Here is a 17,526-nt window from a genome sequence, read left to right on the forward strand (position 1 = left end):
GGCTAAGAGACTGTGAGTCTCTTGTTGTAAAGCATCTGAACACAAGGGATGGGTTGTCCCTGTGTGGTTCAGACTTTGTAATGAATTTTACAAAGATAGTGGAAAACTCAAGTGCGTTGCTTGAATACTGGACGTAGGCACGAGTTGTGGCCGAACCAGTATAAAACTGTATTTGCATTATCTCTTTCCTTATCTCATTTATGTTATTGCAATCAATTTTGTCTTTCATGTTTAAAGAACATTATTAAATTGATTGTTGTTGCTTCTTTTGCATTTTAAGCCTATTCCTATTAAGATTATTGAGGCCACAAGGTCCAACAATGTATAACTTTATTATTTGTATTATATGTATAATAAATTACACTCATTATACATGTATAACTTTATTATTTGTACTATATGTTATTAATTTATTACCGGTAGTGTATTTTTTAGTATATATTTATTAATGTTAATTTTATGTTATTAATATCTAGTAAATGTATACTAAATTAGATTCATTAATTTATACTTATTAATATTATTTTAATAAATGTATGTGCAAACCTTTTTTTTAAAATGTATTATCTGCAAAAGATAAAATACTATCATACGTTTTTGTAATTTTTTTGTCTTTACAGATATGTTATAAAATATTTACAATAATTTTGATTTTATTTATCAAATGTGTGATAATTTTGATGCTAATATTTAGAAATACAATAGGAAAAACATTCTTTACAATAGAACATTCAATTTATATCCTGTGATTGTATCCAAGATTCCAACTTTAACAGTTAAGTGTTGAGATCACATGTGAAAATGAATAAGAATTTACTTAACCGTTAACCATGGGTTTTGAGGCCCCACAGTTAATAGGGTCCACAAACAACACTATTTTTTAAATTAACAAATTAATATCAATAAATTTTTATATTTGTAAAATCTCTATTTAAAAAAAAAATACTTGTTTAAATAATTTCATACAAAGTTGTTGATTCTGATTTCTGAATGTGAAGCAGTCAAATAAATACGCCTACATGTTGGTACTAATATCGAAGGCAAAATAACAAGCGGCTACTAACTTATGATGACGCGGGTCGATCGAAGCCGTCCACTGCAATCTCACCTTAACAGTAAACTCCCTGTACAAACCTATTGGATCTGAAAATTGAAATCAGGGCGATATTTCGGGCAGTTTGTTTATGCTATTTTTAAAAAAAATATTTTTATGTTTTTCTTTAAGAAACACATTTTTATATGTTTTTTATAAAAATAATTTTTTTAATTTTTTTTGAAGACTTTATCCTATTTTTTCCTCAAAATAATTATTATCCTTTTAAATAAAATAAATATTTATTATTATTTTACTCATTCCTCCTATACATATTTTGCATTACACTATTTATTTTAATTATTATAATATTTAATTTAATTTATTATTTTAACATTATATTTTACCAAATTGAAGGTAAATGTTAGATTTACTTATTTTTCTCTTATTTTTAAATAATTTATATTAGATAATTTATTTTAATTATTACATTAATTAACATAACAATAAGAGTATAATATCTTGTATATATTTTTAACATATAATATAAGATTAATAGTAAACTACATAGTATGAAAAAAATTAAATAATTAAAACTAAAAATTCTACGAAAATAATTTAATTTTAAATAAAAATTACAAAAATTTAAAAGTAATTAAAAAAATAAAATTATAAATTAAAATGTATATAAAAATATGATACAAGTATTAGTATATTTATTTCTGTTATTTTATATTTTTTCAACTATTTTTTGGGGACATTTTTGTCCATCTACTACATATAATTTTACCAGTTAATTAATTAGCTTAAAAGTTTTCGAATATCAGTTAACTTTTTAAAGTAAGTTTTCAATTAGTTCTTATCGAATATAGTTAATATTACGTAATTTAAATTTAACAAACTGAGTTGTTATTATACTTTAATAATCTCACTGGCATACACTGTCTTTTGAAAGAGAAGGGTGAAGGAGGAGGGCCCACAGTGCAGAAGCCACGCGGCAACTCGACGCCGATAATTGCAATTATGAAGCAGAATCGTCCTAAACTCCAAAAACATAGTAATCTTAAAAAATGGATAAATATTAACCACCAGGAGTACATTTTATTTAAATTTAAATTGAGTTATTTAAAAAATGGATAAATATTTATTTATTTATTTATTTATCTGGTGAGGGCAGCGTGATAAACACGGAAATTTGAATAATATTAAGGGCCAGAGACATGGGAAGGGCCCAAAAAGCCCAATACGTTTGTTTTGCCTTCCCTCGCTGGTACCCTCTATAAAATGGCTCTTACGTTCATGCAAATCTCGCCCAGTCGCACCTTCGTAGGAGCCTTACCTCTCTCTCTCTCTCTCTCTCTCTCTCTCTCTCCATTCCGTAGTATCCCTCTGTTCGACCCTTTTACTTAGCATTCCCTGTTTCCGGTATTCGCTCCCTTTTTTTTTCTGCATTCTGTCTGGTTTTACTTAGATCTCTGTCCCGCACCAGATCTGGTGCAGGGTGAGAGGGTTGGGTTCATTAATTTTGTATCAATCTTCCTTCTGAGCGGTAGGCGTGGGGATACCAGAGTCTTTTCGGGAAGCAAGAGAGGGTTCTCTCCGTTTTCAATAGATCTCTCACTGTCTTCTTTTGAGGGGGAAGCCGGGGCCTCGGCCTCGGCGGCTTTCAAAGCCCCCACCTTCACAGCCCTATCAACAAAACCCTAACCCTATTTTTTTCTTCTTCATTTTCTAATTCAATTTTGATCGTCGCCGTCACTAGAGATGCCTGTCCTGGCTTGTTGCGTGGATGCTGCAGCACCTCCCGGCTATGCATTTGCCGGTGACATCTCTTTTCCGGCGCCGATCGCCTTTACTGGCGTACCTCCGGCCACGGCAGACGACACCAACAACAGCAACAACCATTGGTCGCCGTCTCTCTCCGCCGCCCTTTACAACGTCGACGGCTGGGGCGGCCCCTACTTCGCCGTCAACACCGCCGGGAACATCTCCGTTCGCCCACATGGTTCCGACACGCTGTCGCACCAGGAGATCGATTTGCTGAAGATTGTGAAGAAGGCCTCCGATCCCAAATCTCTCGGTGGTCTCGGCCTTCAGCTACCCCTCATTGTCCGCTTCCCGGACGTTCTCAAGAACCGGTTGGACTCCCTCCAATCGGCTTTCGATTACGCAATCCAATCTGGAGGGTACGAGTCTCATTACCAAGGAGTTTACCCCGTGAAATGCAACCAGGACCGGTTCGTGGTGGAGGATATTGTTAAATTCGGTTCGTCCTTCCGGTTCGGTCTGGAGGCCGGCTCCAAGCCGGAGCTCCTTCTGGCCATGAGCTGTCTTTGCAAAGGCAACCCCGACGCGCTTTTGATTTGCAACGGCTTCAAGGATGCGGAGTACATTTCTCTTGCCCTGGTTGCCAACAAGCTTGCGCTCAACACCGTGATTGTTCTGGAGCAGGAAGAGGAGGTTGATTTGATCGTTGAATTGAGCAAGAAGCTCTGCATTAAGCCCGTGATTGGGCTTCGTGCGAAGCTTAGAACCAAGCATTCTGGGCATTTCGGTGGGACTTCAGGAGAGAAGGGGAAGTTTGGGCTCACCACCGCACAGATTCTGAGGGTTGTGAAGAAGCTGGCCCACGCAGGCATGCTGGATTGCTTGCAACTGCTGCATTTTCATATTGGTTCTCAGATTCCCTCAACCGCGTTGCTTGCTGATGGCGTGGGAGAGGCTGCGCAGATCTACTGCGAGCTGGTTCGGCTCGGGGCGAACATGCGAGTCATCGATATTGGAGGTGGACTGGGCATAGATTACGACGGTTCCAAATCTTGTGACTCAGATATTTCTGTTGAGTACGGTCTCGAGGAGTATGCTGCAGCGGTTGTTCACGCGGTTCAGTGTGTGTGCGACCGAAGGTCCGTGAAACACCCTGTCATCTGCAGCGAGAGTGGGAGAGCCATCGTGTCTCATCATTCGGTCTTGATTTTCGAGGCGGTTGGCACCAGCAGCACAAACGGCGGAGGAGCTCCCCCGGCATTGTCAGCGCATTACCTGGCGGAGGAGCTGTCGGAGGACTACGGATATCTCTCGGAGCTGGCGTTCCGAGGGGACTATGAAACGTGCCTGGTGTACACGGAGGAGATGAAAGAGCGGTGCGTGGAGCAGTTCAAGCAGGGGACGGTGTGTATGGAACAGCTGGCAGCGGTGGAAGGGTTGTGTGAATTGGTGAGGAAGGCGGTTGGGGCGGCGGAATCGGTTCGGAGATATCACGTGAACTTGTCTATTTTCACGTCCGTTCCAGACGCGTGGGGCATTGACCAGGTGTTTCCCATTATCCCCATTCACCGGTTGGAAGAAAAGCCTTCGGTGAGGGGTATTCTCTCGGACTTGACTTGTGACAGCGACGGTAAGATTGACAAGTTCATCAACGGAGAGTCCAGCTTGGCGCTTCATGAAATGGAAGGAGGAAGTTACTATCTGGGAATGTTTTTGGGTGGGGCTTACGAGGAGGCGCTCGGTGGAGTCCACAATTTGTTCGGCGGCCCCAGCGTGATCAGGGTGTCGCAGAGCGATGGCCCTCACAGCTTCGCGGTGACGCGTGCCGTGCCGGGGCCATCCTGTGGAGATGTTCTTCGAGTGATGCAGCACCAGCCCGAGCTCATGTTCGAGACACTCAAGCACCGCGCGCAGGAGTATGTCAGCCACGACAACGCAGCAGCGGTTCTGGCCGCTGGCCTTGCTCGCACCTTTGACAGAATGCCTTATCTGCTGCCTCTGTCTTCCTTTGTGGCTGATGATGTTGCTGCTGCTGCTGCTGTTCCTGCTGGTGAAGATGATGAAGAGCAGTGGTCTTATATATGTGCTTGAAATCTGTCTCGCAGTAGTCATTCCCTTTGTTTCTGTTGCTTGTGTCTTCTTCTTGTTGTTCGTCGTGGTCGTTGTTGAGGTGTTCAATTTTTTTTTTTTTTTTTATTATTCTGTTTTCGCTGTTTTTAGTTTAGCACAGGATGCAGGACAAGGACAGGGTCAGTCAGTTATTGTTCTCTGCATTTTGTTCCCAAATGAAATGTCTATGACTTTCTTCGTCAAGTTCTAGAGTAACAAATTTTATTGTTGCCTTGCTTGTTATTATACTAAGAATAAAAATGTTCTCTTATGGGCAAGTTCTTTTATTTTGCTCGGTATTGTTTTTTTTGTGGCTTGAGTTTTGAATTGGCTTCATCGCGTGTGGTGAGGGGAGGAGATAGCGTAACAAAAGAAAAAGGTAGATTCTGATTTTGATACCATTATTGTTGGTGGGGGGGCCTTTTTCTTAAGATTTTTGGCGTTGTATGTCGTAACAGAACCTCAATGGATTTTAAAAATGTGGTTGGTAAAATATGATGCTTTTGGGTCCGTCTTATTCATAGACGTAGTAGTAATAGAGAAAGGTTGAATTTGCTTGTTACTTCGATGGTTGAAGAGATTAGGATGGCGTCCTGCATTTGTTGAATTCTTTGCGTTTGGGGTTGATCGGAGGACGTTCGGCGTAGGCAACTAGTGTCCGTTGCTCAATGTGAGACACACCAGTCCTCTGATGGGGAAATCTCTTTTTTCAAAAAATGCTATTTATTCATTTATACAACGTTCACAAATCACATGTTACTGTTACATTTTGTATGTTTCTGTAGCAGAATCTATTTACTATATTTTCTTGACAGCAAAATCTATTTACTATTATTAATAATAAAAGCGCTGCCACAATCCGAAAACTACGAGTTCATTCTTTCTCTTGCCCGTTTGAAATTTCACTTCATTAACAACTTAGTTCACCTAACTAGGACTTGCTCTTCGGGTTCATTTTTCATTTTTTTCATTTGATATTGTATAATAACAGCACGTTGTTTCTCATTAGAGTTACCCACTGGTCTGCTTGACTTGAAGTTTTATATATATACCATTTGATACCTTCGCGTTAAGTTTTTCATTTCACCTTTTGTTTATTAAGTATTGAGACAAAAATGTAACTTTATGTGGATTTGTTAATTGGCGTATGATCATCCATGAAAAACAAATTTGGGATTGGCCATTTGTACCCACCGAAGATTAGAGATGGTCTAATTTGAGAATAATTAGTATTTGTTAAAGGAGTTATTGTATGCTTTAGATTCTAATGTTTTGTTTTGTTAATCCAAAAAAGAAAGTAGTATGCACCATGACATAATATTGGACGGTTACCACGGGAGCAAAAGTGTTTAAATCAAAACGTTGGACATGTACAAGAAATGCAAGCATTAGATGAGTACTTAGGAGCAAGGCCTTAAACTTGAATTGTATTTTGTACCAATTAATCGTGGTTTACATGGTTGAGGTTGAATCAGGCTGAGTGATGTAATTTCTTAAACTTGTATTGTAACTATAGCTAAATGCCTTTGAGGGATGGTAATGTTAATGTGCATATTTAGTTTATTTCAGCTTTAAGGCAAACAGTATTAAGAAGAAAAGTTTGATTAGTTTTAAATGTTGAAGCACTGAGACCACCTTCTTAAGTTCTTATGGCTGAAAGATATGGGAGCCAATGTTTGCAAAATCTTTTTTCTATTCGAGGTCTGTCTATTTGATGCTGGATATTGAATTCTCTTAAGAGATCTAATGTATGGTTAATTTTAGAATGTTGGTTAACAGGTTTTACTTTGTCTATGGGATGTTTTATTCTCAAACCATCAAATAGTAAATATTGCTGTCTACTGCAGTGGCATTTGCAAGACTTTTCTTCCTTTTGGAAGCCAAACTAATGGACATTTGCGCATGCCGTGACAACATCTGAGTGAGCTGGTCTTTCTGCACCAAAAGTTTCAAATGGCAACTTACCATAATGAAAAACAAAACACTTCTTTATAATGAAAAAGTAATTGCAATTTCCTATAACCATGTATTGTAATTAAGCAATTTTCTTTTTAACATGCATGCTCTATTTATGGTTTGGGTACAGATCAAATTAGTTTTTGCTGAAAAATAATTTTTGTTCTTATTTAATTATGGTTAAAGGATTCTAATGGGTTATAATTTGGGTACTTTAACCAAGTGCAGATTTTTACATTGCAGCTTAGACCACTTTGAGAAAATTTTCCTGCTTGACTACTGGAGATACTACCATGGTGACATACAACAACAAAAATTATTAATAGATATTATAGAAACGAAGCCGGCTAATGCAATAAGCATCATCGAGACAGACTGTGAGGTGGACTTTACTCCTCCCTTGGATTACAAGGAACTTAAAAAGCCTACTACTGCAAGCAAAACACTAGAAAAAGGTTTTAATTCCTGTTCTTATCTGGTTCTTTTTGTATATTATCTAAGCCATTTTCCTTGAGGATGTATCAATAGCATGGAAATCTGACTTGACTTTTAGTGTTGGATCAGATTTTTTTGGTACAAAAGAAACTGCAGGGAACGTAATTCTGCTGCCTCTCCTCAATACCCTCTTCAGTCTGCCCCTTCTCTTAGACAGTGCTATAATTAGCTGCTGCCAACTAATAATTGTAGGAAAAGAATGAGTCAATCCGAAGCAACCGGAAATTCAGCCTTTCATTGGTAAGAAGTATTCCCTAACTCTGAGGGTTTGATTTATATAAGATCAAATTATTAGATAGTAATGTACTAAGTTGGCCCCTATATGAATCATATAATACAACAAAACTACGTATTGTGGTTTTCTTCGGCAACTACTAAAAGTTTTAAGGAAAGAGGAGATCGGTCCTTTCATAAATTAGGTGCATACCACATAGCACATACATTGGCCAAAAATTAATCTAATTGAACTATATTGCAGTATTTTAATTTAGTTCTACAGGAAAGATAATTGAACACAGGCACATTAATTACTAGTCTTCACTTATACGGTTATGCTTGTTCTTTTATCAGTTTTTCTCAACAAGAATTAAATATGCTACGTTCACAAATCTTGATCTCCAGCCTTAGCATCGTCTTATACAACGTTCACAAATCACATGTTACTATCGCATATGTTCCTATAGCAGATTTTATAATAAAAACAAATAGTTTAAATAAATAGAATAATTTAAAAATGAAAATTAAAAAACCCAATTACTTTAATCCTTTCACCACCTTTCACTTTCACTTGCTCTGACACGTATATTCCCATGTGATGTCCAATTCAATTTTTGTGGTCGTGTATGATGTGCATTTGCTCTAGGTGATTCAAATTGTTCATTCACAAATAAAAGGTGGTCTTGCTAGGGATAACAATGATACTCAATTCAATTTGGTTGAATCTTTATTGAATAAAGGGCAAGGCTTTAAATTGGCATACAGCAAAGCAATAACAGAATAACAAAAGGATAAGAGGAGGATAATTCAATCACTGGACGTGCGTGAATTTTGTTATGAACAAGCATAGTAGTTGGCACTTGGCAATGCTCTTTTATTACGAATGCCACTATAGTTAGTTGCTTGATTGGTTTGGTATGCTTTGCTGCAGATATTTGGAACATTTTCAAAGTTTTGGGGTGGACAACTTTTCTAAAATATTTATGAAAGAAGAAATTAAGAAAATATAATGGATTGAGTTTTTCTGGAATATTAAAATCAATTTTTTTATAATAAATTAAAATCAACTTATACGTTTACCTTTTATTGGATATCTATTATTTAACCTTTCAAAAAATTAAAATGTATAAATTAATTTTAACATAAAAAAATTCAATTTATTTTATATTTTAATTTCTTATAAATATTTATAGAAAAGTTTATTCATATAAACGCATAAGGATTTAGGGCTGCAATCTAAACACTGCACCTGTTAAGTTTCCTCGTCTACAGTTTAAGGTATCACATTTTTTTTTTTAAAAAAATTGATGATATTTTTCTTTGAAAGGCTTTTATTTTTTTATGATATTAACTTATTATTAAGGTTCCACAATTGTTATACTTGGTGTGCTTTAGTTTTGTGCACGTGTAAAACACATATTAAGTTTGTGCGGGAAGACTTAAATTCAACTTGAATTTCAGTTTGATTAAATTCTGGATAAAAAATATTAATCCCATGAAACTCTGGTAAAAAAAGAAGTTTTGTGGACGTGTTTTATGCTGTTTATTTTTTCCTGTGTCCACATGCTTGTATGACAAATGATATGATCGAGTTAAATTTTAAAATACACTTAGTTCAATACTCCTGTGGCATGTACAACTAGATGTCTCACCAAAAAAAACATAACTAAATGTAACTTGGTGGTGTACATTCATGATAACGGGTCACTGAATATCTTGGTGGAGGAGAGACACATATGGCAAAAAGACAAGAAACAAGCTCCATAGTAAGTACTAATTTTGATTTTAGTTTTTTTATTTAATGTTTTTAAATTATTATATTTATTTGTCACAAAAAATACCTATTGTCACAAATAAATTTTCTTATATTTATTATTTTATCTTCAGTAAATTTTATATTTATTTTTTTATGTAACTATCTTTTTATTCACCATTTGTTTTTTTATGTTTGATATATTTAAATCTGATTTTAATAGGAGATTTATGTTTAATATCAAATTTCAATAAATGATAATTTAAGAAAATGATTTGTTTCTTAATTAAAATGATACAATTTTATAAAATTAATTTTTTTTAATAAACGTGAAATTATTATTTTTACTTATAAAAGAAAACAAATGAAATATATTTTTAATTTAAATAAAGACCAACACAAATTTCTATAAATTTTCTCCCGAGAAACTTTAGCTTCTTAAGAGTACCAAAGTATTGTTTTAGATGTTTTACCTTTTTTTCATTACTAATGTATTTATGTATTATAATTTTTTAAACATATTTTAATTAAAAATATATTCTTCTTAAAAAATAACACAAAAGATAAATATAATAATCCATTACTAGATAAAGATTATATTTGACACATTATTTCAACTAATTTTGAGTTTTTTTTATTAATAAAAAACAATTGTTCAAATTTATTAACCGTGTTTCATAAACGCACTTATTTTAACATGTAACATTTTTTACAATATTTTTTTCTAGCTTTTCATTATTTTTTTGACCTTAAATATTTATTTAATTTTCTATATATCATGTTTTATATAAGTTAAGATTTTATTATATTTTTTTCTCTTATTTTATCATCCATATTTTTTTAACATAATGAAGAGTTTTCTTCTTTTTAAAATTTTATTATATAAAACATTGATAACGAAAGATAATACATTTTATTTATTTATTCTTATTATTAATTTTTAAATATACTTATATTATACCATTTATTCTAATCACAAATTTTAAATATACTTATATTATGCCATTTATTCTAATCACTATTTTATTTATAATAATTATTTTATTATTTTAATATTATTCTTCAAGATATTAATATTAAAAGACGATAGATTTATTTTATTTTATTTTAAAATATTATTTTATATTATACTATTCATTTTAACCATTATATTAATTAACATAATAAAAACATGATGTCTATACATTGTTTTCAATTTATTAGAAATATTTTTAGATTTATCATAAGGTTAACAGTAAAATACACAATATAAAAAATAGTATTTTATAGTAAAAATATTGTTAAAACTATTGATTATTATAAATATTCTCAAAATATATGTTTATTAATAAAATAAAAGTTAAATTTATATAAAAAATATTATAATAACATGTTAATTCAATAAATAATTTTAGTAAATACTTATAATTAAATAATAAAATAAATTAATAGCTTTGAACTACTCACTTTTATTTTTCAGCTTTAAGTTCCAAATACTAAAACTAAAATCACTTCCGTTTTTGAAAATCTCGCAAGCACATCACGTGAAGTGTGCAGCTCACGGAGAATGTTGAAGATGTTAGAGGAATAAGCTAATGGCATTGGCATAGAATTCTCGTCGAATAACAGTGAATCGAATTGATAGGAATTATTATATTGAATGAACTGAACAAGTACCAGCATCATACACCAATCCATAGGGGCCAAGGGGTGCGTATCTTTACGATTAGATAATTGCATGCGATCCACAACTTTACGGAAAGCATTGAGTTGGCAAAAGTTAAACGGAAAGCATCTAATTTTAATCTGTTATGTTATTTATGACGGTGAATTCATCATGGATATTCTGTATAATGAATCTTTATTTATCATTTTTTTCACTTTATGACGCTAATTAGTATCGTGCACTGCAGCTTGTTAAGGAGGAACAGATATCAACGCTTTAAAATGTGAGGAATTCATCAATTTTGACTGAGAGACTGCTGTATCATATTCCACTTTCTGAAATTTCAACTTTATGTAATGTTGCTTTGTGCAGCGTTCATTATTGTAAAGGGAAATTACGGAATAGTCAAAGGAGTATTAATTTGCTAGGCATTTTATATGTCTATCTTCTTCCGCTTTAGTGCCAAGAAGAGAAATGAGAAATGCAAATAAGGATAATGATGACAACAAATTTAGGAAAGTTTGGGGTTAGGTACGAGTATTCATCATTTTACATCCTAAATATTATGCGTTTAGGTATATGAAAGAATGTTTAATTTGTTTGATTCCTTGGATCAGAATTCTAAGGTAAGTGTATTTCATACTTTCTAAGACACATTGTGTAAAACCTAAAAGGAATTTAGGCACTTCTTTAATCCCTTTCTTGAACGGCCCGTTGCTTTTGTTGTAACAATGATACATATCGATCAACTCATTAGTCATTACCGTCAGTCTAGCAGGCAGTTTTGAATAGTTTATACAAGATCTTAGGATTAAATCTCGTTATCGTTATTGTACATAAATAAATAATACATATCACAACTTTTCCATGCATAGATGTAAAAGAATATTTTTTATTATAATATAATTTATATATTTAAAAAAATTATTTATTATATAAATAAAAATTTATCTAGTATATGTTAAAATACTAGCTATACATATACTTTTGCTATTACTTTTTTTAAAAGAAATGATATTTTATTCTTTGGTATGTTGGAATACAATTCTCAAGGGAGAAGGTAATAGTAGACCCGATTCTACTATTGATCTTGCGTACTTGTTAAGCAGTATAAGCACGACGCTACCCAGGAACATATACCATATAGATATAGTCATCTGAACTTTCACCAAAACATGAAGCACATCGTTATTTTATCTCATGACGACGACCTTCAAAAACAATAATAAATATCCGTTTTTCTAGTTTCCTAGTTCTGCAAGCTCTCTCCTACTTTTGACACGTGAGAGAGGAGGAAAGAAAGATGGTATGCTCTACACATATACTCCTATTTAGTATCATGTTGAACATGTTATTCCTAAATTATTTACTTCAATTTCATTAGCTCTGACAAGATTTCTTTATATATCGTCATATTTTAATCATTCTTTAGTCTATCAGTTAATATTTAATACGCATGATTTAACCCGTTTTAACCCTATAGTTACACGCCTTTACAATTACATAGACAATGAAATAGTACCGTGATGCATTTTTTTGGTATACTGGCAGTTTTTTAACGGATATGGGTATCAAGGGACATCATCATTTGAGCAGACATTTCGATGTTACTCTGCTTCGTTTATTGAAAAGGTCAGCATTCCTTTATTACGAGAATGATGACTTCTATTGATGATTCATTACTACTGTTCATACTAATTACCGCTGTTAAAATTCATTAATATGTTTATTACTATGATAAACTAAAACTACAAGCATGGTTCCTGTCTGTTTGTGAAACTATCTAACATGAGTTGTGTAGTTTCTTTTTAGTTTCAAGAGTCTAGTATCCTCCAACCTACTCTTCTAGCATATAACCTATGCAACGAAGGAAAATGTTACCAGTTTTCCTTTTTTTTTTTTTTTTTTAATTTGATTGAGTTTTAGCGTGTAGTTTGATTGAGAAGGGGAAGAATATTTACATGGTTAAGAAACTTGGCTCAAGCTGGCTGTTTGATCGGTGAAGCGGTTGAGCATCCGATATTTAGCGTGTAGTTTTGCACAATATTAAATGCAATCCATTGGTTGAATTAATGTGCCAGGAATATATGGGTCAAGTTTAATAACACTGAATAATGGTAATATACATTTTATTGATTAAATACTAGTATTAAGTTTAGCACATGAATCATTTCATTTTAGAAGAGGTATAGTAGGAAAAAGATTTTACAAAGTGCAGACTTGGTGTGCTTCCAAAAGAACTTGCATAGACATCTGAAGTTCTGTATTATACATATAGACTCATTTGTCAGCTCTGTTCACTTCTCAGTGAAAAGAAATTCATTTGCTCGACTTTATGTTTGCTTAAATACCAATATCTGGTTGAAATAAAGTCTTTTAAGCAAGCTGGAATAGTAGAAGATAAAACGGTGAGAGATGAAATTTTGAAAAAGAAAAAAAAACAGGAAGATTAATTTGATTACTTTAATCTCTTAATGTGAAGCAAATAATCTTAAAAGCTGCAAAATCCATAATAAATATATCTTACAGAAAATTATTCTAACTGTTACGTTGTTTTCTTCATGAATTCTGCAGCCCGAAATTGAAAATGGTGATAAAAGTAAGTTTCCTCATCTAGCCAGGTTTGGTTTTATATCGTGTATCGTTATCTGTCTAATGTACTGAATATGTTATGATTGTTGCTGCTTCAGTTATAATGCCTCCTTCAGTCCTTGACCGTCTAGGTTAGTTTTTTAATGCATATTCTTTAATCTTTCCACTGATGTTGATGTCCAACTGACAAAAGTAACAAGAGTAATGTCGAGTGTAATCTTGCAGCATTTCTACGTATGGATTATCCAATGATGTTTGAACTCAGAAATGGTGCTTCTGAGAGGGTTTCTCATTGTGGGGTTCTGGAGTTCATTGCAGATGAAGGAACTATATATATGCCATACTGGGTAGGACCAGAGGAACTGAAACATTATGAATACCTTGTTACCAGTAGAATGGTTCTCCAAGTTTCTAGTTTCTTAATGCATGCTAGTTTCTTATGAGATGTTTTATACAGATGATGCAGAATCTGCTTTTGCAAGAGGGAGACATCGTAAGAGTGAAATTCGTATCACTTCCAAAGGGAACATATGTTAAATTACAGCCACACACAAAGGACTTTTTTGATATTTCCAATCCAAAAGCTATGTGAGTTGTCAGTGATCGTAATATATTGGATGAAAATAAGAAATAGTTATTGAACATGATAAATCAATATTCCTTCAAAAGCATATCCTTGTTTTCATGCCAATTCAGTTATGGGTTTATGGTTATCAATGGAACCCATGGGCATGTTTTCTTTCTTTGACCTTGGTTTTTTGGTGGACCTCTTTAGCCTTGCTATAACAGGGTTTTAAGAATTTAATATATGATGGATCTTGAAACATCAACGGTTCTTAAGGTAGTTTTGACTTCAAATCATTACATTGTCATGTTTAGGATGTTGGTTCATATAAAATACACTTAAATTTTAAGAATAAAATAGTCGCAATTCGCAAGTGATGGTAGGTTCATTAATTTGTTCTATCCCTTTTTGTTATTATTTCCATCTCTGTATATAAATATTAGGCATCCCTCCATTTGTAGATTTTTTGGTGTACTTTTTTTTGTTTAACTCGGTGTTAAATATCCTTTAGATTTTGATCATATACTTTACATTGCAGCTTAGAGACCACTTTGAGAAAATTTTCCTGCTTGACTACTGGAGATACTATCATGATGACATACAACAACAAAAAATATTACTTGGATGTTATAGAAACAAAGCCTGCTAATGCTATAAGCATCATCGAGACAGACTGCGAGGTGGACTTTGCTCCTTCCTTGGATTACAAGGTTACTACTGCAAGCAAAACACTAGACAAAGGTGTATATAACTAAATCCTAATTTCCTATTCTTAATCTGGTTATTTTTATATATGATCTATAAGCTATTTTCCTTGAAGGCAAGTTCAATCCATTTTTTGGGACTGGTAGACGTTTGGATGGAATCTCAATTCCTCCTGTTTATTCTTCACGGCCTTCCGATGTTCCAAATGTCAATTCATTGTCTTCTACAACATCTAGTTCACCAAATTTCGCTCGTCCATCTCAGGGAAAGCTAGTGTTTGCATCGAATTTTTACCGCACAAAAGAAATAGGAAAGGTAATTCTTCTGCTTCTACTCAATGCCCTCTGTAATATGGCCCTTCTTTCTTGAAAAATAATCAGCTGGCTGCCAACTAATATCATTTTCCTATTTACTGTAGGAAAAGAATGAGTCAAAACAAGAGCCACCCCATCAGAAGCAACCGAAATTTCAGCCTTTCATTGGGAACAAGTATTCCCTAAGGGGTTGACTGATATAAAATCAAAGTATTAGATAGTGATTTACTAAGTTGGCCCCAATATGAATAAGATCATACAACAAATGGTAATTAAAAGTTGAAGGAAAGAGGAGAATATATATTCCATTCGAATATCTGGTACATATGTTAGCCAATAATGATACTTACCGTTTTGTGTAATAATTTTAATAACGACAGGAAAAAATAGTAGAAAGTGGTAAGAATATGTATTGTCAGACTGCTTCCGTCCAGATAATCTTCTAGGCTTCTTTTTCTACCTCAATGTTAAGTTGATTGTGGCTGAGTGTGACATTGAATGTTAATAATCTAGCCATATTTCTTTCTCAGACCCGGCTCAAGTATTCACCTGATAACCTACTATATTGCAGTATTTTTTAATTTAGATCTACGGAAAGATAATCGAACAAAAATGTGTTCTAATAGTTTGACAATATTCAACCAATGAATACTCAAAAATGTGTTATTTGACCATCAATTCTCTAGTTCAGGCTTATGGAGTTCGGAGAGGGGTAGCCTTTTCCTGGGTTGGGCCTCGATGATGTGTGGATGCACGATGGTCTGGGCTTACTGATCCGGAAAAAAAAATCCGTTGCAAAGACATCAAAACATCCTATTCTAATAGTTTAGGGGAAAAAGCAAGAAGATAGAAATTCAAGAAAGTAAAGGCAAATTCCCATCAAGGACTACGGTGATCTCAGAGAAAAACAAGAAATTGAAACAAAATTAAGAATATAAGATCAACAGACAATACCGATATTTTCTTATCAGCCATCGCTTGTGCTTAAAAAACAAAAAAATATGGCGAATTTCCAAATTTGAATCTAAACTTCCTAAATCCTAAGAGATTACTGAAGGGTGGTCAAGGATAAAATAACTGAAACTCAAACTTTAGATTTATCAAAATAAATTATTTGTTTTTAGTTTTTGTAAAGTAAAAAAGGCCTCATGCGTGGTATAAAAAACTCAACATATAACTTTTATTTAAATTAATATTTTTTTAAAAAAAATTATTTTATACCTCACTTATTATTAAGTCAATCCTGAACATTAGTAAAAAATTTTACCAAAACAATACTTGAATAACTGAGAGTATATTATTAACATTTTTCTTATGCTAAAATCTTGATTGATTTGAGTGTTGGAGCGTCCTTACATAACTTTACATATCCTTAGTCCTTACGTTTTACTTTTTTTTTTATATATATTTTTTGTTTTCTTGTTTCAAATATCAACATCAATTGTTTATATTTTGATATCATTATTTCAAATTTATATTTTTAATTTGCTCTATTATCTAAAAGGATTTAATTTAATACAATGAGATTGTAACTATGTAAATGATTTTTACATAGACATTAAATCATAAGTTGTCATGCATGTTAAGACTATTGATTTTTGTCATAAGCAATAATTACTTTAAAACTCATCTATTTTAATTTAATTATATATTTCTCTTACTATTTCAAGTATTTTTTTTATTAGAATTTATTTAAACTAAAAGATGAATACAAGTATATTATCTCAATTTGAAAGAGAAAAAAAAAGAAGAAGAAGAAACAAACTGAATAAAATATGAGAATAAATAAAAGCATAAACAATTACTTACAATTGTTGCGCGAAGTTGAGCAACACAAGGGAATTGCTACTGGTTGGCACCCCTTAAACCCCCAACTTTTTGCTTCATGGCCGTTAATGGTGCGAGCGTGATGCAGCGGTGCAGCGTGGCTGCGAGGTTGTTCATGACGGCGGAGAGGGCGGCTCCGGCGGTGCCTCAAGTGTGTGGACGCGGGGACCAGAAGACGAAGAAAGGGAAGAGGTTCAAGGGTTCGTACGGTAACGCTAGGCCGAAGAAAGAGAAGATGATAGAGCGCATCAAGGACAAGGTCGAAGTTCCCAGGTCCACTCCTTGGCCTCTCCCTTTCAAGCTCATCTGATTCCCATTCTATTCCCTCATATCGTATATGTACTTTCGTTACCATTTTCTATTCAATTGGATTTTCACTACGCTCTGTTTGGTTTTATCATCAAAACAAATAATAGGATTTTGCAATTATAAACTCTCATTAACTACAAGTTAATTCAAATGTTTGTTAGTTTGTAATAGATAAGGGACTTGGTTGAGCTGGTAGATTATTGTGCACTTTTAACTGGTCTTTGGATTTATATCCTTGGA

The 17,526-nt window shown here is 33.4% G+C and overlaps 3 protein-coding genes across 3 annotated transcripts; all 3 read left to right on the forward strand.

Moving 5' to 3' along the window:
- The first annotated feature begins 2,331 nt into the window (after positions 1-2,331).
- LOC100793552 (arginine decarboxylase) lies at positions 2,332-5,187 on the forward strand. The gene has a single exon (XM_003522784.4). The coding sequence runs from the start codon at positions 2,798-2,800 to the stop codon at positions 4,889-4,891; it is 2,094 nt and encodes a 697-aa protein (XP_003522832.1). The 5' UTR covers positions 2,332-2,797; the 3' UTR covers positions 4,892-5,187.
- Positions 5,188-12,044: 6,857 nt separating this feature from the next.
- On the forward strand, positions 12,045-15,679 carry LOC100795133 (ubiquitin fusion degradation protein 1 homolog). The gene is made up of 9 exons (XM_006577843.1): positions 12,045-12,280; positions 12,526-12,606; positions 13,549-13,573; positions 13,665-13,697; positions 13,792-13,913; positions 14,024-14,154; positions 14,670-14,872; positions 14,952-15,151; positions 15,255-15,679. The coding sequence occupies exons 1-9, from the start codon at positions 12,278-12,280 to the stop codon at positions 15,342-15,344; spliced, it is 888 nt and encodes a 295-aa protein (XP_006577906.1). The 5' UTR covers positions 12,045-12,277; the 3' UTR covers positions 15,345-15,679.
- A 1,266-nt stretch (positions 15,680-16,945) lies between these two features.
- LOC113001441 (30S ribosomal protein S31, mitochondrial) lies at positions 16,946-17,481 on the forward strand. The gene has a single exon (XM_026128146.2). It carries the CDS (start codon positions 17,036-17,038, stop codon positions 17,285-17,287), a length of 252 nt encoding a protein of 83 aa, XP_025983931.1. The 5' UTR covers positions 16,946-17,035; the 3' UTR covers positions 17,288-17,481.
- Positions 17,482-17,526: the final 45 nt, after the last annotated feature.

The sequence above is a fragment of the Glycine max genome, chromosome 4 (genome assembly GCF_000004515.6).
Source record: "Glycine max cultivar Williams 82 chromosome 4, Glycine_max_v4.0, whole genome shotgun sequence".
Classification (NCBI taxonomy): domain Eukaryota; kingdom Viridiplantae; phylum Streptophyta; class Magnoliopsida; order Fabales; family Fabaceae; genus Glycine; species Glycine max.